A 20,423-nucleotide genomic window follows, 5' to 3' on the forward strand; every position below is an offset into this window, starting at 1 on the left:
GTCTGACATGATATTCACTCTAATAAAATTGACTATTGAGACAATCTCATACAAATTTTTATACATTCAGATATCTTTTTTTTTAATAGTAAAAAATATCGTTTTCGAATTGGTAGAAATTTTCTGATGGAAAAGTACAATTTTGTGGGCTATTTAATGAATTAATATTAATATTTGCTACCTACAAAATTCAAATAAAATGGATCATAAATTCCACCGGTATGTAGAGTAGATAACATATATCAATCCTTGAATATACAAACCTTTAATTAATTAATATCCACTTAAAAAAAACCTTTAAATAAATTATGATTCATTATACCGACAGAATATTTCTTATATTTCACATATAATAATCAAATATACAAGATCCAAATATATTTAATGATAAAAATTTAAAACAATTGTTTTTTTATGAATATAAAATTATTTTTTTCCTTGAACAGACCCAACACAAAAATTATTATTATTATTTTTTATTGTCACTTATTAATTTAGTGGCAAAAAAAGCTAGCCAAGGGGTAATTAATTAATATTAAATAAGACTAAAATAATGCAGTTCCCAATGAGAAAAGTTAAATTAATATCTGCAGTGGATTCTCCCTTAGCTGGTAACACCTGTATTCCCCAAAAAGCCCCCGGTTAGAGACAGATATTCCAAAGAAAGCCCCTCGTTGAAGACTATAGCACGGTATTGAAAAGAGTGTTTTCGTCTTTTCACGAAGCTACCAAGCTTCGAGCCTCTTTCATCTAAAGCAACGTTAAAAGATGGTAAACACACACTCAATGCACATGGAAAAACAAAGCAATGATTAAAAGTATTTTAAATTTTATTTACAATTTATATATTATCAAATGAGACATATCTCATATACAAGTCACATATTATCAAAATAAATCAAGAAAAACGAACGGAATCGAGTGGATATCTGGTTTGAAATGATGATACTAGTTAACATTTACATCAATGGATATCTCTAAATATTATTGACAGCCGAAGCATTTAAAGACTGACCAGTCAAAGGAACTGGCTTTGTTTTTTAAAAATATTTGGACACTCTACGGAGGCTTGGCAGCTGTGTCACTCTCCATTCGACATCGTCATTTAAATTAGAGTGATATTTGGTGTTCATATCAACCCCACCACAAGCAACACAAAAAGAGAGAAAAGAAAGAAATTAAGGCATGCATGTTGTCTTTTTGTGGATACACACATGTTATTAGCTTTCTACTGTTTGTGGGTTGAGCTCGATTTTCTCTCTTTTTTTATTAACCACGTTACATTGGTTCTTCTTCATTCTTTGAGAAATTGTTAGTAATTATTTTTATCTATCTTTTTGGTGGTTCAAATTTATTAAGATTGTCTTGTTCTGGTAAATCTGATTGTGAGATGGGAGTTCTTGAGAGGTAGGGAAAAGTGGTTGCTTTTACTGGCTGTTTTTGGGGGTTTGCTTTGGCTTCACTCCTCTGAGATCTGAAGTGGGGTATGACTGCTTTATCTGGAAACTGTGTTTTAGTTGGGTTAGAATGCATAAAAATGTTGTCTTTAATGATGTTTGCGTTTGATAATTATCATGCAGTCAGTATGTTTGCAGAGTATTAGGTTGCTTCTCTGTTGGAAAGTTTCGATTTTTATGGCACACAAATTGGGATTTTTGTTGGTTCTATCGAATATCATAATTACTTAGCGCATGAATTTGTGGGCATTGTGCATTTTCAAGGAAAAGACATGTAAATGAAATTGGAATTTAGAATGCTGGTTTCGAGTGTATTAGATAAATGGATATCATTTATCTTTTGAACTGAAGTTATGTTTGTGAATTTCAATAAACTGTGTTTGCCAGTTTGTATCCTTAGCTGGTCATTCCTCCAACCGTGGATCACAATTAATTACTTGTGTAATTTATTTACGAACTTAACTTCAAGGGAAGTCCTCATGCTCCGTGATACAAAATCTTTCATCCTTTGTTTCGATATTCTTGGAAATACGTGGTGCTTTTGAGTTATGTGATTTACCAATATATTTGGTTTCTCGTTAATTTGTGCCCCTTCTTCTTCATTCGAATGCGTTTATAATCATCTTACTGATATAGAAATGCTTCCATTGTTGTTGATTTGAGCGTAGGAGGTATCCAACAGTTTACTGATTACATTTTCTTTTCCTGGTATTAGATGCGTAGATGAAACGAGAGTAAATATTAATGGATTTGGATTTTGACAAGTACTGCGTTGTAGATGGAAGTCCGACAACTGTACTCAAAGCTCCTAGGTGTGGTTTGAGAGTTTCAAATAGAAAGTCAACTGGAAAGCCCAAATGTAATGATCATAAACCAATCCTCAAGGAAGACTTCCCTGAGATTAGATTAAATCACTATCGTAGTGCATCGTGTAGAGACGGAACATCCAGGAGACTCGAACACGACTGTCATGAATTGTCGAAGAGGGGTTTGGTCTATCAAAGTTCAAAAGACGTGAGGCTTCCGAAGAAAACCGATGAAACTGAGGCGAGGCAAAAAATCGAGTTTTCTAGAGGAAGAGCATCTACTATCTCATTTGGGATTATTAATACATTATGTGGTTCGGATGACGAGGAGAGCTCATTATTGGAGCAGAATAGAGATTCATTAGTGTCTCTCTCGGAACAAAGTACCTCTTCGGTTAGCATATCCCAGACTGAGTTCAACTCTCGGGATTTCTTAACTTGTTCATTTCCCCCTTTGCCATCTCAATTAAGGGGTGATGGTTCAAACACCAGTAGTCCAAGGGCAAGGTTTACTACTGTCAAAAAGATGTTTGATCCATTTGTTAAATCCAAGGTGCATAAGAGTCCCTTAAGTTCTTCAAACGATAAAGAAAGGGAAACAAGAAACGGAATGATTGACAAGAGTCATGAACCTACAATTTGTGGGACCGACGAGCCAAATCACAAAGAATACAGCTGTAAATTTGAAACGAAGGAGAACCACGTTTCAATTCCACAGTTATCTCCAGCTCACCTACATGGCCTTCTCAAGTTGGAAAATAAACATGGGGTGCCGTTTTTTAAGTTATCAGTGAAGTCTCCACAAGAAGTTTACGTGGCAAAGATGAGTAAAGTGGAAAATTCTTCGAGTTGGGTCTATACATTCCATTCAATTCATGGTAAAAGAAGGAGTAATGCTAGTGGATGGGGCCAAAGCAATAGAGGATCCTCCATATCAGGACTGATGCATGTTTCATGTTATCTACGTACAGAAATGAAAGGCACGGGTGCATTCAACGAGTCTATGGTGACAGATTTTGTTTTGTCTGATGTTTCCCGGTCAAGAAAAAGTATTTCCACTCAAGATAATTCTAGCCATTCCCGTGATGATATAGCACAAAGGGTTTCTGATGAACCCTGTGACAGTGGTCGAACACCAGCAAATTTTGGTCCAGAACTTGAAATTGCAGCAGTAGTTATACAAATGCCATTAGAGAAGAGAGAGAGTCTGAAATTCAGGAGTGGAGAAAAAATTATCACAAAAACACTTCCGAACTTGCTGGACGTATGCCATCTTGAGCAGACAAAAGAGTTGAATTCCAACAGTTTGACTGGTCAGAAGATGCACGTCGTTATTCCATCTGGAAACCACAGTGTGCCATGTACTGAGGGTCGTGGCCCTTTGTCGTTACTAGATAGATGGAGATTAGGTGGAGGATGTGATTGTGGTGGCTGGGACATGGCATGTCCTATTGACATTTTTGGCACTGAAAATATTCAGATCGGTGAAGGCATTATGGACAATCAACATCCAGTGGAACTTTTTGTTCAGGTAATTTTCCCATCTAATGCAAGACTATATACATATATAACCACGGATGTCCATACCGGATTCTTGAATATTATGCAACCTAATACCAGAAAATCTTATTCCCTAAGAATGGAAAAATGCCCTGGAATTCTTATGTGATTTGTGCATACTAGAATTTTGTTCTTCTATTATATCCACTAGTTTAATTCATTTATTTCTGCATTGGTAAGATAACAAGGAGACTGTTATTCCTCATTTGACTCCTGATGTTGTGCTTGTAAACCCTGTCTTGATTTCCATGACATTCATGTGTTCTCATAACTATATAATCAGTAGCTTTACCAATGACCCATTAAAGGGTTTTCGAATTCTGCTAATTTTTGTGGTTTCCAGACTAAGCCTTTTAGATTTCTAGGCAATGACTTGAAATGAATGGGTGACTTATATCTCTATCTTGTTGAAGATGTATATAGCCTATGCAACTGACTTTGTGCTGCATATTTCATTTTATCTCTCTGACAAATACTAGGACTTCTTAACTACATACAGGGAAGGAAAGATAAGTTACCTGCATTTATGATGAGTGTAATCGAGGATGGAAAGTATGCCATTGATTTCCATGCACAATTATCTTCGTTACAAGCATTCTCCATTTGTGCTGCAATTTTACATATGTCAAGTGCCCCCACTCTGGTCGGACGTGAGAGTGCCAAAGAAATATTGCGACGTGACTCACTGAGGGTGTTCGCGGAGGAAGAATTCAAGAATTTGATTGATGGAGCGGAAGAGAAACTTGTAGCTAGCAAGAAGATGGGCGAACCCGTACCATCTCTTGTACTCAATCCACCTTTCTCTCCAATTGGCCGAGTGTAGACAGGCATGTGGAGCGACCTGAAAAAAGTGGTAAGATCAAGATTCAAGAACACATGGTGCTGAGAGATGAACACTTGTACATTCGTTCTCAATATACATTCTCTCCAATTACTCGAGTATTCACATTGGGATGACCTGGAAAATGGTTGCATTTTTACTATAGAAGACAACATTTTGCATCTTTCGTTCTCAATCCACCATGTTCTCTTATTGCTCTTATATGCACATGGGACGGGACATCCTGCAAAATAGTCAACATCAAGAATGGTCCATGTTTGTTCTGAAACATGATACGTCACGTGTATTTTGAGGTGTATCTCGAGGCTGCCAGTATTCTTGATTGAGGCGGATATCCTGTTGAGGTCTACGTCGAAGGTTCGGTTTCGATGTGAGACATTTTTTATGTATGATTTTCAAAGGAGAAGCTATACTGTTTATATTTCTTAGTCCGTAGGATCATCAACGGGTTCATTATCATCAGTTGAGTATCAGTGTCTTCAAGGCATATATTCTTTTTGTACTTCATATTTTGTTCAAGTGAGAAAAGTGTATCCTGAAACATGCGAGATGAAGCTCCACTTGGATCTTCTTGCACAACGTTGTTTCTGATTTGTACCTGTCTGTACAACGAACAAAAATAAGTCCTATATTGCAAGTACCCATGCAGTTTCGGCCCTGGTCAAGTAGTGATTTTTCATTATATAATTTGATAGACGGACAATGAACTTTTAAAATTGGAAATCGATGATTTAAATAATAGAGTGAGTCTCATGTGAAACCGTCTCACGGGTTATAATTCGTGAGACGGGTCAACTCTACCCATATTTACAATGAAAAGCAATACTCTTAGCATAAAAAGTAATACTTTTTTCATGGATGACCCAAATAAGATATCCGTATCACAAATACGACCCGTGAGACCGTCTCACACAAGTTTTTGTCTAAATAATAATATTATGAAAATAATTGAGTAATAAGTATCAATTATATTTAGTGGCGCACTATAATATCGATTCTAATTGAAATTGAGGATACCTGAATTTCCGATTTCCATCTAAGAATGTAATTTGAAAACTACAGGCATAATCAGTCTTAAAGAGGAAATAAAATAAACTCTGACCGTCAAACCCAAGACTAATCAAGTACAGAAATTATGAAATTCACAAAAAAACAAATGTAACTCTAAACTATATCTACATTAGTAGACCATGACCCCCATTTTTCATGTAATCCGCTTCGAACTACGTTAGGCACTCTACGAATGAAGGCTTGTAAATAGCCTCTTTGATACAACATTCTCATGCCTTGAGAAACATCATTTGATGACATCAACATTGTAGTATATACCAAATACCAATACAACGATGTTGAAAGTTTTGATCGTTGTCGTGCTAGGAACTTGTGAATTACACCCATCGTTTGGAAGATTTTTGTGCGTATAAATTGCCAGTTGTCGCTCTTTTAGAACCTGAGGAGCACAGAAAGATAGAAGATTTGATTATAAATTGCTCTACAATGTCAATGCCATTTACACTGAAAATTTCGTCCTTGAATTATTGGAAATGCTACCAATCATTTATCACTCCAAGTGTAAAGATTCAGGATGATCCAGGTTGAATTATAGACTGAGATTGTTATTTTCGATTCAATATAGAACATCCCTACACGCATCTAGTCACCTTCGACAAAACTACTCTACATGACTACGTAACACATAACAAGAAAAATGGGACATACTTGAAGGTTTGGATGAGCTTTTGCTTGCAGACGTTAGAGAAGATCCAGCTTGCGTTTGTTTTTGAGGTGGTCTTGGAAGTTTGGCAGGGACCTTGGGCCTGCAAGAAACATAATGGAACCCAAGTTCAACTATATGCTGGAAATACGAAATAAATGTAGGCAAATATCAGTTACGCAAAGCAGGCTTTAAATTCTAATTGTATAATTCGAAGTTCTCTATGAGCAACATATGATTAAAATTGCAGATTATTGGTGCCGAGAAACTACTTTGCGTCAATCATTAACTTTTCGGCAGCATTAGAGAGTACCAAGAATATAAGAAATGCTTACTTTTCAGTTGTTTCTGCAGTTGATTTGACAGTTTCTGGGAAAAGGGTATACTCTACCACACTACCTATAGAACCATCTGTTTCTGTAGCCATAGAAAGAACACTGTCAGATACATCACTAAGTCTTTCTTCAGAATCTGCATCTCTAAATCCCATGAGTTCTATGTCCTCATCAAGATTCTTGACTCCATCTGCTAACTCAAGTTTCAAACCAACATCTTCATGGAAATTTTCACCAGCACCTACAGCAGCTAGCCTTGATTGTTGAAAGAAGTCTTTGTGTTGCCTGAGATCATTTATTGACTGCTGAGAACCAGCTTCAGAATGCTTATCACTGTACTCAGAACTGTTATCCAAATCAGAAGCACCTTTCTCACTAGAGCTTTTCCCACCCGAAAGCCTTTTGCTGGGCCGTGATGCCCCTAAAGAATGTCTTCTTGGAGAGGTAGATCCATACCTTGGAGAACTTATACCGCGTCTTTCACCATTTCCAGAATTTTTTAACAACCGTAAACGTCCTATTTCCTCGTCCTTTTTTGCAACATCATCCTTTAGAGAAGCTATCTACAAGACATACAAATTAATTGATTTTTTAGCTCTTTCTGTTTAATTTGATATGTAAAAATGCATATGTTCAGCTCATCGAGGAAACACACAAATAATTTAGAAGAGGTCCTGTATCAACAACGGAGAGTAAGCAAAAAAAGTGATGAGCAAAATGAAACAAAGCCACTTAAAAGAGTAATGCTCACATCATAAAAAGGTACGAAGATATGCCAAAACCGAAGAACGGGAAAAATAACGAGGCTAATCATGGTTTAACGGTTTCACTTGGCATGGCCACTAACAATACTTAGATATTAAAAGAATGATACGTAAAAAAATATCAAGTGAAAAGCAGGGAATCAAAGCATCATGCAACAATTAAAATCTATACAAAAAGCTTGGGTATTAAAAAAATGATGCATAAAAAACTATCAAGTGAAAAGCATAGAATCAGAACATCATGCAACAACTAGAATCTATACAAAAAGCAAGAAAATAGAGAACGGAAGAAAAGGGAAAAGAACTGAGCAAGAACATCAACTCAAAGATACAATAACAAATAAGCAATCTGACAGTCACAGACTCACAGAGGTGAAAATCACATCACAATTTGACCATGCCTGTTCACCGAACAACTGATCTTTGAATGAACCTAATAATTTAATTTAAGATTGAAAAGCTGGGTATTTAAAACACAAGACTAAACCTGTTCCATAAGTTCTCTAATACCCCTACTCTCCTTGTTACTGCGTGCCGCACCCAACTCGACACCAGAAACCCTCTCAGCAAACTTCAAGGTACTTATAGTTTCAGAGTACGATTCTACATCAGGATTGAGTTGCACAAACATGAGCGTTTTTGCTTGCCCACCTGCAAAAAAGGGCAACAATTTGAAGCAAGGTTACACAAAAGGAGAGAGTAACAAAATGAAAGAGCTATCGAGAACATGAAAGATAACACAAAAAACAAAAAGCAAGAAGTTTTAGGCATGGAAAGAACAGCTTATTAATGAAATAACTGGAAAATGATCTAAATACCTAGAGAGCTTTGAAGAACTTGAGTTAGTTTGCTATTTCTATAGGGAACATGAGGGCTTTTTTGTGATAGAGCAAAGATTACGTCTCCCAGAGCCGATAAAGATTTATTGATGTGTTGTGCTTCTCTCAGTCTCTCACCAGTAGCTTCAGAACGGTCCACTCTCTCACTGCCAGCGAGATCAACTAAGTGCAAACAACCACGCAAAACAGCATTTGTTTCCAAATCCGTTCCCCGGACATGAACAGTGAGGATACTGTTTAATTACAGATTCAATCAAAACTATAAAATCCAAAACAATGTACAGTTGGAAAGTGACAAAAAAATAATGTCAACCTGTGGGAACGACTGCTTCTTATATTTAACGCTGTGGCACCTACAGCCCTATTCATCAATCCAATATTCATCAACTCTAACACATTAGAAGTTGATTTAACATGGTGCATGCTAGCATCAGGCACAGCCAACCCATTCGGTTGGGTGGTATTCCAAATCCCAAGCGTTTGCAAGTCAAAGAAAACCATGAATTAAGCAAGTACCACAAATGAAAACACAATACATAAGCATTAACAACAGCAGCTAAAATGATGGAACATTTATTGGTTCATTAGACATGAAATCAGCTAAGAAAAATGTACAAGGATATCTCTTTTGAGAAACATCGCTGCTGAGTAAGTCACGCACTTGTTCATTGTATATTTCAACCATTTGGACACCAACTTCATATGCAACAGATCCGTGTCTATTCCTTGAGACATTGAAGAGATCATTCAGAGCTCTATAGTTGACTCCCCAATCCACAATTGATGTCACATTAGGGCCAGTCTGGATAGATTTTTAAATTGCACGATGTCAATGAACCTAAATAGCTAACCAATATTTTTGCTTGAAAACAAACTATGGACTTACCATAGTATAAGTTTTTCCAGAACCAGTTTGACCATAGGCAAAGATGCAAACATTATACCCATCAAGAACTGACCTAATTAAAGGTTGGGTGTCTAGAAATACCTCCTCTGTAGATGGATTCAAAGATGATTATCCACACAAAAAAGTAGAGATGAACGAAATAATATTGACCAGTGATTTAACATTATAAGCAATCATTACAAATTTAGTACAATCAGAACCTTGAGTGATGGTGGGACCAAACACCTTGTTAAATTTGAAAAGCCGGTGGTTGTCTTTTCCTTGCTTTCCCGGATTTATAACAACCAACTCTCCGTTCTCACCAATATATTGCATGGTTGTTTGTTTATCACTTTGTCCAGGAAGGAATGGCCTTATACGGGCATAAACTCGTATATTTCCTATGAAAATAGAGCAAAATGAATGCGCAATTAATTCGAGTCCTATGCTTTTTGAGAAGATAAAATACTTACCTTTCAAATCTTGAACCTCGTTATATAATTTCCTATTTTCCTCTAGTACACTGTGGTAATTCTGAGCAGCATATATCAAGCCTTCAAGATTTACACCTAAAAAACACAATAAAATGTCAACTTGCTTTATAGGAAAAAAAAAAGTAACAAGATAATAGCCATATTAGAAGTTGAAAAGAAGGAAAACTTTAGGCACTTCTCACCAAAGTTATGAATCTCTTTTGCATAGACCTTGTTAATCTTCAAAACCTCTTGCTTGATGGACTTAGAAGTCAACTGCAGTTCCTGGTTATATCACGAGATAAAACAACAATGATGAGAACGTGTACATAGCATAAAGTATCAAGGTCGTTAACATTGAATTTTCACTTATCATTTATGTTATTGAGGATTGAGGAATATGAAAGGAATTGAAAAACCGAATGGGCAAAAAGGTAGTGTTTAGATGATTTATTTTAAAATTTAATCTGATATTGTGATGATTGGTAGTGGGTAGTGATTCGTTGAAAAAAGTAAGCAAGAAAAGAATAAATGAGTCATTCTAGTGTTCAAAAATAATAATTTCATGTGTGAAATGGAGAATGTGGTTGGAAAAACAAAAAAGTCTCAGAGAAAAAAGGTGGCTGAACATAATTTTTTAAAAGAAGAAAAAAGAGAAACAAATGCATCAAACTGGACCTTAATTTGCCACAAACCTGCAGGGACACAAATTGAGAATCTATGAAGTGCCTATATTCATGTTCTTTTCTTTTCCATCGCAAGAATTTTGATTCAGAAAAATCTGAGAGTTCTTTCACTTTCTTCCTTGAATCAGTTAGTAAATCATCAAGTTCCAAAATTTTATTTTCAAGCTTATCTTTATTCTCATCTGCTTCGGCTTCCAATTGCAGGCGATTTTCTTCATAGGTCTTTTTGACTAATTCCAACTCTTCCTTTAAGGCCAATATTTGATTCTCACAGATGTCCTTTTCTTTCCTCAATCTGATTAAGTCCTGTTTTTCAAGCTTCTTCTCCTCCTCAATTTTGGTCTTCTCAATCTGCTACATGTAAATTGTCAAAAAAACTAGAACTTTCTAGATAAAATGTGTATAGCAGTATAGGCAAAACATAGTAATCACCAATTATTCAAATTAGGGAAAAAATAGAAACCATCTTGGTGTTGTGATAGATTAGTTATCTACATATAAAGAAATTTACTCTCAACACTATGTTCAATATTTAAGTTTGAGGAAAACAAATACAACCCTAAGAATCTGTGCTGGGAAAGATAACAAAATAATCAACTATGAAAATAAATACAGATCCTAAGATAATATACAGATCATAATTCCAAACATAAAGCCAAATAATCAACAGTAATTGGCTCTATACAGCTGTGCAATGAAACTTAATCTTATAATTTGGATTTTTCAACACTCCCCTTAAGCTAGCTGGTAAATATATGTTGATCTCAACTTGTTTAGAATGAGAGAGTCCCTATTGAAGATGTTAGCAAATTGGTCACCAGTGGGAACAGAGTACACATTAGTCCACTATTAAGTTTCTCCTTTGTGGAAATGTCTTGTCACCTCATCGTGTTTTGTTCGACCATGTTGCAATGGCGATTGTTTTAAGCCACATATTGCTTTCTTCAGTCGACATACTTAAAGTTTGCTACCAAAGAAATCAAATTCGAATGGTATTCATTTTTGCAACCAGGACAAATGTATCTTCGAATCTATAGCGAAGGTTCGAGAGTGTCCCATCACCACTAGCTTAACTTCACATCTTTCCAAGCTTCCATCTTCCTTATACTTTAGGGCAAACAAAAGAATTAACTATGGATCTAAATATAAATCCTAAAATTAAATACAAATCATATTTCTACAATAAAACCAAATTCTTAGCAGTAATTAGATCTATAAATCTGTTTATTGAACCCTAATCCTGTCATTTGAATTTCACAACAATTTAAGCTATTGCGCTGATGATTAAAAAAAACATAGATACAGGGAAAGTAAAAAAAAATTTGAAATGGAAACATGGGATATTGTGATTCTTCAATCAAGGCATGCACCTTCATTTCCTGAAGCTGGTTCATGACAATCTGCAGAATTTAAATTTTTGTGAGATAAAATAAAAAGCAGGAAAAGAACGCATAATCTATTATCAACAATTGAACCTCCATTTTAATACCTCATTTTCTTCTGTAGTTCCAGTTGCAAGGGTTTCTAATGCTCTGATTTTCAATTGATACCTGTCTTCACGGGACTTGTACAGACTGCCTTGCTGCAGTGACAAGACAATGCACAATTACGAAGCCACTCGAAGAAATAAAAATGTTTTTCAATTGCATATAATGTATTACCTTCTTCATATTTTCTGTTTGTTTTAAAACCCGCCGCTCAATTCCTTGTACAACTAATTTTAACATGGACGCGACGTGCTATTTAAAACACACCACAAAATACCATGAAAAAGTAGAAAAATTAGTCAGCTCAGAAGAAAATAAATTTTGAATTGAATAAGCGACTGCATGATATTTTCCATGAACTCTTTACCCACCATACCTGAGGGATATCTTCATTCTTTCTCTCAATGCTTTCGTCCAAAATACTATTTACAACAATGAAAAGTGAGTGCATAGAGGCGCTCTGCATATTCAGATTGACTAGAAGTTTCATAATCATAGGATGTAGAAGTATTGTAGATAAAAGTGAATCTATCTCTATTTTAAAAAATATATAAAAAAAATTTGCAGGGGAGGGTTCATTTCACCTCTAAACTACCCAATTTCATCAGCTCTGAAATCTTAGAGTCTGGGACCTCCCAAGATTGCCAACGCTTCAGTTGGATGTCATCAGCAAAACTATTCCCTACAAGATGAAGTGATACACACAAACATTAGCTTCAAACAGGCAGAAAATTGTCACGGATGAATAACACATTAGGATCGAGAAAACCTGGTTTACTAAAATGACCTAAATAATAACAAGATGAGAATTATTTTTGAGTGAACATACAATGAAACACGTAGGCCATAGCCGCATATATTTCTCCTCGTGTTATATTCCTTTCATAGTCTCCCCAAGGTCAAGATAGCTCTATTTGTTTTAAGAAAGGATGATGAAACAATAATGAAACATGTCCCGATAAAAAAATTTGGAGAATAACAACCAAACATCTACTTCTGCATTTATTCAGATGCATTTGCTCGTAGACTCGTTGATTTTGAAGATGACAAAAGGTAGACATCAACACTAACATTGGTGTACTTGAAGATTAACACTTCTCTGACATCAACTACTTTGATTTCTAAAGGAGATCACAAAACACTGACTTTATGGAACGTCGACAAAAATTAAGTACCATTCAACATAATACTCGAAAAGAAAAATCTAGCAAAAGGTACTCCACCTTCAGCCCTGCCATTAAAAGCTTCAATTCTTTCAAAAACATTGCCATTGCGGATTTCACGAAAACCACCCAGCTCTCCATTTTCACTCTCATGTCTTTGTGTCTGCTGATCCATGACAAACTCAATAAATGGTTGTCAGGATCAACAATGAGCACCTGAAACTGGGAGATATAAAAGGTAGTCGTGAACAATTACCCAAATGCACAAAATGAGAAGGTAATTCCTGAAAATATTTGGAAAAATGAACTGAGCAGAAGTCTAACAATAGATAAATTTGCTGAGTGCGCATTTGTGTTATGTTTGACTTGGAACGGTATTCAATGAGAAATAAAGCAGGGGTCGATGGCTTCAGAGCTTTTGAATCTCTGAAACAAAAGCACTCGAGATCATCCAGAACTCATGTGACACTCTTACGAATATAATGGGGTACCGACTAAATACAAAAAGAGAAAAAACTATTGAAGTCTGAAGAAAAACTGCATAGATCATAATGGTTCCAAAAAGGAAATGACGATAAATTGAAGAGAGCGTGCTTGATATTAACGGAGAATTATGCTTAAAGTAATAGCCTCGCAAATTAAAAGGTTCAATCCCAAGGTGAAAAATCTTTCCACGTACTTGGAAGTAAAATTCTCTACTAGCTCTCGGCAGTTGGCGGAACATCCCAAAACAAAAAAGAGAAGCATTTAATCTGTTAATTCGGAAGCCACATTATCAAAATCTACATAACTGATACCTTTCTTCATTAGACGTCAAATCACCCACGTATAACTAGAACTGTAAGAATGCAAGTTAGAGCCGCAATAATTTTCTCCGTTTCAGTTAATAATAACAACAAAAAAGAAAAAGCTTCATTTCTTTATAAAAAAAAATCATTTTGAAACTACACAAATACCCACATTATCTTAAAGCTCAACAATTTCATCCAAACACGAATCCATCTCGAAAAACACGATATAAAATTTGGCGACAACCTCCGAAATAAGCAAATAGGTGGATGCAGACAGCTGCCATTCATGAACACATTAATTACCAACATTACCTCTGCTAAATATCAAAAAGCATCCATCTTGGAGAATTTAAACCTAAATCTGCAAGGTTTTGCACATCTTCGCATATGGGAATACAAAATATTTGTAAGTAACATAAAACAATTCCGAATGTTGAAGAATCTCTTGATCTAGAAGTAAAGCGAATCGGGGCTTCAACGGCTGATGATGAATCAGAACAAAAATAAAATTTGATAATATGAAATATAGAAAAGCGATCGTGTGGCCCACTACGGAATGGTATTCCCGCCCAGACGCCCAGTACTTTCTTCTTGTGCTGTTTGGGTGTTTTTTTAAGGAAATATTTGAAAAAAAAAGGGTTGTTTGATTTGGATTGTACGTGGATTTAGATATTTTTTAAATCGACAAAAATTAGTGTGAGACAGTTTCATGGGTCGTATTTTGTGAGACAGATCTCTTATTTAGATCTTCCAAGAAAAAAATATTATTTTTTATACTAATAGTATTACTTTTTATTGTGAATATCAGTATAGTAGACACGTCTCACATATAAAAATTCATGAGATCGTCTCACAAGAGACCTACTCTTTCAAATTTTAGAATATTCAATTCATTTGAAATTTATTATGAAGATATATTTGATTTTTCTATCGAGGTTGTTTCATAATGAAATTTATTTGAAATCACGATCCAAATGCAACTTCAATTTATTTAATATGAAATTAAATTTAAATGATTTTAAATTCACTCTTGATTTTTCAAGCATACTATTAATAATTTATAAATTTAATATTCATCTAAACATAGGATTGATTTTTTTTAAAAAAAGAGACGAACTTTTTACTATTGATATGCAGATGAAGCACATTTTGTTATTGCATTAAGAACTCACTCGATTATTTACAAGGATCGGACATGCATTTGTAATTTTCAATATCTATGCATTACAAGATAGCTCATAAATTTTTATTATTGAAAAATCAAAATGTTCGAAAATAATTTTTGAAACTGATACGACTACAACGATTTAAGTCATCAATCACAATACACCTTTCTATATAGATCTGATTGAAACTGATACGACTACAACGATTTAAGTCATCAATCACAATACACCTTTCTATATAGATCTGATTGAAACTGATACGACTACAATGATTTAAGTCATCAATCACAATACACTTTTTTATATAGTCGCAGATCAGATTCGCAGCCTCTGTTCCACATTGAATATAGCTACAATTCTGAATATAGCTACAATTCAGCATTGCCCTCAAATGACAAATGAAATTGTACGGAAGTTAGCTAGACAAAGCTTTCAATATCGAAGAAACTTGGTTTTTGAATTCGATTCCTTTGTTCTCAGTCCATTTGTAAACAATTATTTGTTTTTGTTTAATGATAGTGGTTCATATTAAAAAATAAAACAAAAACTTATGTGAGATGATCTCATGGGTCGTATTTTGTGAGACAGATCTCTTATTTAAGTTATCCATGAAAAAATATTACTTTTTATGCTGAGAGTATTAATTATTATTGTGAATATCGGTAGGGTTGACCTGTCTTACAGATAAAAATTCGTGAGACCGTCTCACAAGAGACCTACGAAGAAATCAAAGCTATTTTTTTTTTCTTATAGAAAAATCAAAGTTATTTATTTACACACAATCATAAAAACTTTCATGACCGAAACAGTCATGATTATTTCCCTTAAACCAGTACAATAAATATCATATTTGATAATTAGATTTTTTTTATTTTTTTCGAGTCAGATTATTTTAAAATTTGTTTTAACTATTTGGGTTTTATTATTAAATATTATATCACGTATGGTATTATATTTTTTGTCAACAAATGCGAAAATTATAAATTTTAAAAATATCCGAACGAGCCCTTTGTTTTTTCGTGGAATAAAATGAGCCTATTTTGGCCTTTTGGGCCTAGTACAAGTGTTCTTCTCCAAAGCGACGTTTCTAGACGGCCCAGATTCCAATACACGGCCCAGATCCAAAGTACAGCTTCTTTAAACCCTACGACTCCGAAGCCAGGAGCGAACAGAACAAGGGGCCGACGCAGTTTTCATGGCACAAAGAGAACTGAGAAGCACGGGAACGTTACAGCCAAAAACCCACGCGCAGAATCGACCACCTTGAAAACCTTGTCCGGAGTGCCCTTGGTGGCGGCACTAAGTACGTGGGTATAATGTAGGATCCCTTTGTTTATCTGCGAAAGGTGGTATCTTTATCTCCTTTGATAGTTTATTACAATTTTCCAAGCGTGTTTTTGTTATCAGGGAACTAAGGGATGCAAGAAGAATAATGATTTATGTATTTGAACATCTGTTCTTGCTTTGTGAGTAGGTTTACCTTTGTCATATGACCCGGGCAAGCAAAATAAAAACAAGTTCTCGTGGAGTTTAAGCCTCGAGGTCCAGCTTTGAAGATCGGTTCCGTGTTGTCTCCGTGGATCTCGCCCTTTAACTTCACTTATGGGGACTGAAGTCGGCCTTCAGTCCGGTGTCCTTGCTGCCAAGAAGCAGAGGAGTTGGCGGAAGGCAGCTGTATTTTAATGCCAATATGTCAATCCGAATGGATACTAGCTGCTGAACTGGACATTTGAGGTATCGGAAACTCATTCTTAAATATATCGTTCTAGCTTTGTGTTAGATCCATTGCTTCGATGCATGTAACCACCCAGGGCTATATATCTGTATTTGTTTGTTTTTAAACTTGCCAGGTCCTGTCTTTTTCTCTAGCTTTGAGGTTCAAGTCTCTTGCCATGATTTTCATTTTGATACTTGGACAACGATAACATTTAAATTATCCTCATCTTTTTGTCTATGATTTCCATTTTTCATGCTTATATTTATTTAATGGATCTTGTGTGTCTGAGTATAGTTACCGCACATAGTTCTTCTTGGAAATCTTTCTGGTTATGGTTCCAAGATTTTATGTGTGCGCACATAAAAATACTAAACATCCTTTCTGCTTGAGCCTTCTCCATCTGAAAATCCATGGGGTTGCGCTTCAATGAAATTGGATGACAATTCCCTCCCCCAACAAATTATTGGAAACTACAGTATTCTTTTTTCCCGCATGGGGATTTTGTCACCTTCGAGTGTCACAACTCTTCATCCAAGGACTATAGGGGGGCAACATGTATATGTTGACGGGATACTATGAAAATCTTGGTCAAACAATTTTTAAAATTTACGTCTTTTATAAAAAAAATAATTGCAAAACAATCTTTAAGCATAAAATACAAGGTAAAAATTGAAAATATTATATTTCAAATTCATGGCAAACAAATACTATAATGGGCTAATTTTTTTTATCGTTTTTACCTGGTCCATGTTCAACTGGGCTTCAGTGCAACTGAGCTTTCTCCTTTTGAATTTTATTTACCTAGATTATAAAAATATTGTCTTGAAAATTTTTCATTAGATTTTTTTCCCAAAAGGAAACAGTGTGTATATATTATATTATATTATATATATATATAGAACAATGTATTAGGCTGAAATAAAAATTGTGAAAATGAAGTATCGATTATATTTTGTAGAGATATAAAACGTTTTGATTTTCACAATATTTATTTAATTGGCGATATTCACTGAAGTTTCACACCTGCAGAATATTGGTAATTCGCCTAATCGACAGTGCTAAAGTTGACAAAAAAATGGCTCCGAGGAAGCTTAGCCAACCTACTTCCTTTTTGACTTTGGTGCTTCGTGGAATGGGACCAAAACAAAAGACGTCTCTATTGATATTTCGAACATAAAAAAAAAAACTATTTTAAAGTACTATATGTTTAAATATTGTTTTTTTTTAAAAAAATTACAAAACACGTGCTCTTTTAATAAAATCAAAACAAATAATTGAAGCAACGGGGTCCATAAACTGACTTTTAAACGAAATCGAAAAATATTACAAGGGATCGAGGTTTCCAACCCCGGAACCTCGATAAATTCGGATCGAAAAATTGTTGGTGTGTCTAGACTCTAAATAATAGAAATCCATACTTTTTTGATCGAACAAAATAATTGAAGGATCGAAATTCACAACTCGACTTCTCAATAAAATAGAAAATTATTATCTATCCCGATTCTTCAGTAAATTCGAAAGAAAATATCGAGGGGTTGAGTTTCGCAACCCCACCAGTCAATAGAATATTCATCCGAAAACATAAGCTAGCTTCGTCCCTACAGAGTATAAAATATATACGAGCTTAGACGGAATGAAACCTAAATTATTTGACATGATTTGAAACTTTTGTATTATTGTGTTCGTAAATCATGAAAATGGACAACACCAGCTTGCATCTGCGTTTATATCTCATTATTGACCGATTAGTTATCCATCTACCCATTATTACTGTCACACCCACTGAACATGTAGACATACGTGGGCTCGTGTTAGTTTTATATATAGTTTTGATATGTTGTAAATTCATCGTGTATATTTATGTGAGGACAGATGAAGTGACACTCGTCTTTGGATGTGAAGAAACATATAAAATATTTACAAATAAGTGAATATCATATAATCAGTGCTCATATAAATATGTACGATAAATGTATGTCGATGATTTTGTTAGTGCGAATGAGTCTGCTAGTTGTGGGGATCACTTGATTGTCAAAATGACCCAATCACCTAAGAAATGACGTTTCCTTAGTTATCATTTCCCAATTTCATCATTATTTAAGAGAAAGTAAAAATACATTTGAGATTGTTTCTTCAAATTATCTATGTATATGAGTTTCACATAAAAACCCATGCTGGGGAGCGATAACTATTTTATTAGGATAGCGATCAAAACTGACGTAACCGTTAAAATAATTTTTACGAGTTGTGTTTTTACCATCAACTATATAACACTTGATAAAAAAAACTGGAATCAAACATTTTCTATATAGACGATAAATAGTATGATGCCAACATTTCAGTTTGGTAGGTAGTTTACTTGGCAACAACCCCAACACGTCTCACGTCTCCCAATTTTAGTGAGACTCAGTTGCCCACATCTTTAAATTCATTCCGTAACTACAAATGCATATGTTACAGGTGTCTCAAAATGGATTCCAATATCGACAATTAATGGATAATAAATTGTATTTCAAACCATAAATATTATCTTATGAGACGATTTCACGGATTTTTATTTGTGAGATTAGTCAACTCTACTTATATTTACGATCAAAAATAATATTTTTGACATAAAAAGTAATTTTTTTAACTGTTGATCAAACAGAATATCTGTCTCACAAAATTGATCTGTGAGACTGTCTCACACGAGATGTTGCGGTCAATTATTATTTCGTTCATATTCAATTTTTTTTAAAAAAACAAGTATGCAATTATGAAATACCCATCAATTCAAAGTTGGTAAAATAATTAAGGGAATCTTTTTTTTTTTTTACTTTTTTAGTTTCTTGAGCTTATTTGACTTCTTTTGTTTATTACCTTCTCGTTTACAAAAAACACTTGATACTAAACAAAAGTGTTTGTTTAGGTGTTAATGATATTTTTTTAAATCAAAAGTACTCCAACTAGTACTATTGTCAATTATTTGACATGAAATACTAAACAGAACGAACACAAAGCTTTTCCTCTAAGTCGAGTATGTAAGCATGTGATCCCAAACTCAGCACCATTCGCAGTTTTGTGTGTGTGATCAATCTTATCGAAGACTTGCCTTTTACTTTTAGTTCTTGAATTATCATATGCCATGTGGAGTAGTGGGAACATTCATTATGATTTCCGAAAATATCGAATAAGTGTGTCGGCACAACAAGTCCTATGATGTCCACGGGTCAGATGAGATCAATGTTCGTTCTACTTCCGATTCTACAACCGTATATTTACCTTTTTTGTGATTTTAGTATCTATATTGTTAAATTTCAATTTTAGTTCGCTAATTATTTTTTGTGTCTGGTAATTTTAGTTATTTTTCCTATGTGATGTTAACGTGACACTAATGTGAGATGTTGACGTGTGTAATGTCATATCAACACTACAAACAAAAAAGAAATAAAATTGTCAAAAATCGAAAAATATAAGACTAAGGGAGTAGCAGATACATACATATATATATATATATATATATATATAATGTCAATTAATTTGTTCTTTATCCGATGCTTTTTTCAAGTATTGAATATCATGTAGAAATCTTTCTTCCCTTAAATATCATTTACGATACGTACCTTCCTTTTGTAGTTTGGTTGCTCTTCTTCTTTTTATTTTAAGTACTTCCTTTAATTAATGACACACACCTTAATTTTTACTATTTAAAATCAATGAAAGATTGAGTGAGTATCCATGTCCTTGGATATGTTTTCT

At 34.5% G+C, this 20,423-nt stretch overlaps 2 protein-coding genes across 6 annotated transcripts; one reads left to right on the plus strand and one right to left on the minus strand.

Annotated features, from left to right (window-relative positions):
- The first annotated feature begins 971 nt into the window (after positions 1 to 971).
- LOC140816239 (uncharacterized) lies at positions 972 to 5,335 on the plus strand. 5 transcript variants are annotated; one of them, XM_073175359.1, is made up of 3 exons: positions 972 to 1,407; positions 2,173 to 3,794; positions 4,323 to 5,335. In XM_073175359.1, exons 2-3 carry the CDS (start codon positions 2,202 to 2,204, stop codon positions 4,644 to 4,646), a joined length of 1,917 nt encoding a protein of 638 aa, XP_073031460.1. In that variant the 5' UTR covers positions 972 to 1,407; positions 2,173 to 2,201; the 3' UTR covers positions 4,647 to 5,335. The 5 variants fall into 5 exon arrangements, with proteins under 5 accessions (XP_073031460.1, XP_073031461.1, XP_073031463.1 ...); XM_073175360.1 differs by having other exon boundaries at positions 972 to 1,311; XM_073175362.1 differs by having other exon boundaries at positions 972 to 1,241.
- Positions 5,336 to 5,725: 390 nt separating this feature from the next.
- On the minus strand, positions 5,726 to 14,377 carry LOC140816409 (kinesin-like protein KIN-14J). The gene is made up of 19 exons (XM_073175657.1): positions 14,115 to 14,377; positions 13,072 to 13,233; positions 12,433 to 12,530; positions 12,225 to 12,308; positions 12,023 to 12,100; positions 11,851 to 11,943; positions 11,732 to 11,761; positions 10,371 to 10,712; positions 9,879 to 9,960; positions 9,676 to 9,771; positions 9,424 to 9,603; positions 9,203 to 9,309; positions 8,940 to 9,118; positions 8,630 to 8,794; positions 8,296 to 8,549; positions 7,965 to 8,128; positions 6,714 to 7,276; positions 6,384 to 6,481; positions 5,726 to 6,114 (listed from the first exon to the last, which is right to left on the minus strand). Exons 2-19 carry the CDS (start codon positions 13,184 to 13,186, stop codon positions 6,053 to 6,055), a joined length of 2,790 nt encoding a protein of 929 aa, XP_073031758.1. The 5' UTR covers positions 13,187 to 13,233; positions 14,115 to 14,377; the 3' UTR covers positions 5,726 to 6,052.
- Between the last annotated feature and the right edge of the window lie 6,046 nt (positions 14,378 to 20,423).

This window comes from Primulina eburnea, chromosome 16 (genome assembly GCF_022965805.1).
Source record: "Primulina eburnea isolate SZY01 chromosome 16, ASM2296580v1, whole genome shotgun sequence".
Lineage (NCBI taxonomy): Eukaryota > Viridiplantae > Streptophyta > Magnoliopsida > Lamiales > Gesneriaceae > Primulina > Primulina eburnea.

Bases quoted from the DNA above. Each gene is read 5' to 3' on its own strand.
- LOC140816239 (XM_073175359.1), top strand. From the start codon at position 2,202: ATGGATTTGGATTTTGACAAGTACTGCGTTGTAGATGGAAGTCCGACA. The intron at 3,795-4,322 runs GTAATTTTCCCA...AACTACATACAG, and splicing joins CAGTGGAACTTTTTGTTCAG to GGAAGGAAAGATAAGTTACC.
- LOC140816409 (XM_073175657.1), bottom strand. From the start codon at position 13,186: ATGGATCAGCAGACACAAAGACATGAGAGTGAAAATGGAGAGCTGGGT. The intron at 9,119-9,202 runs GTAAGTCCATAG...AAATCTATCCAG, and splicing joins CTGGAAAAACTTATACTATG to ACTGGCCCTAATGTGACATC. The intron at 6,482-6,713 runs GTAAGCATTTCT...TGTTTCTTGCAG, and splicing joins ACTGCAGAAACAACTGAAAA to GCCCAAGGTCCCTGCCAAAC.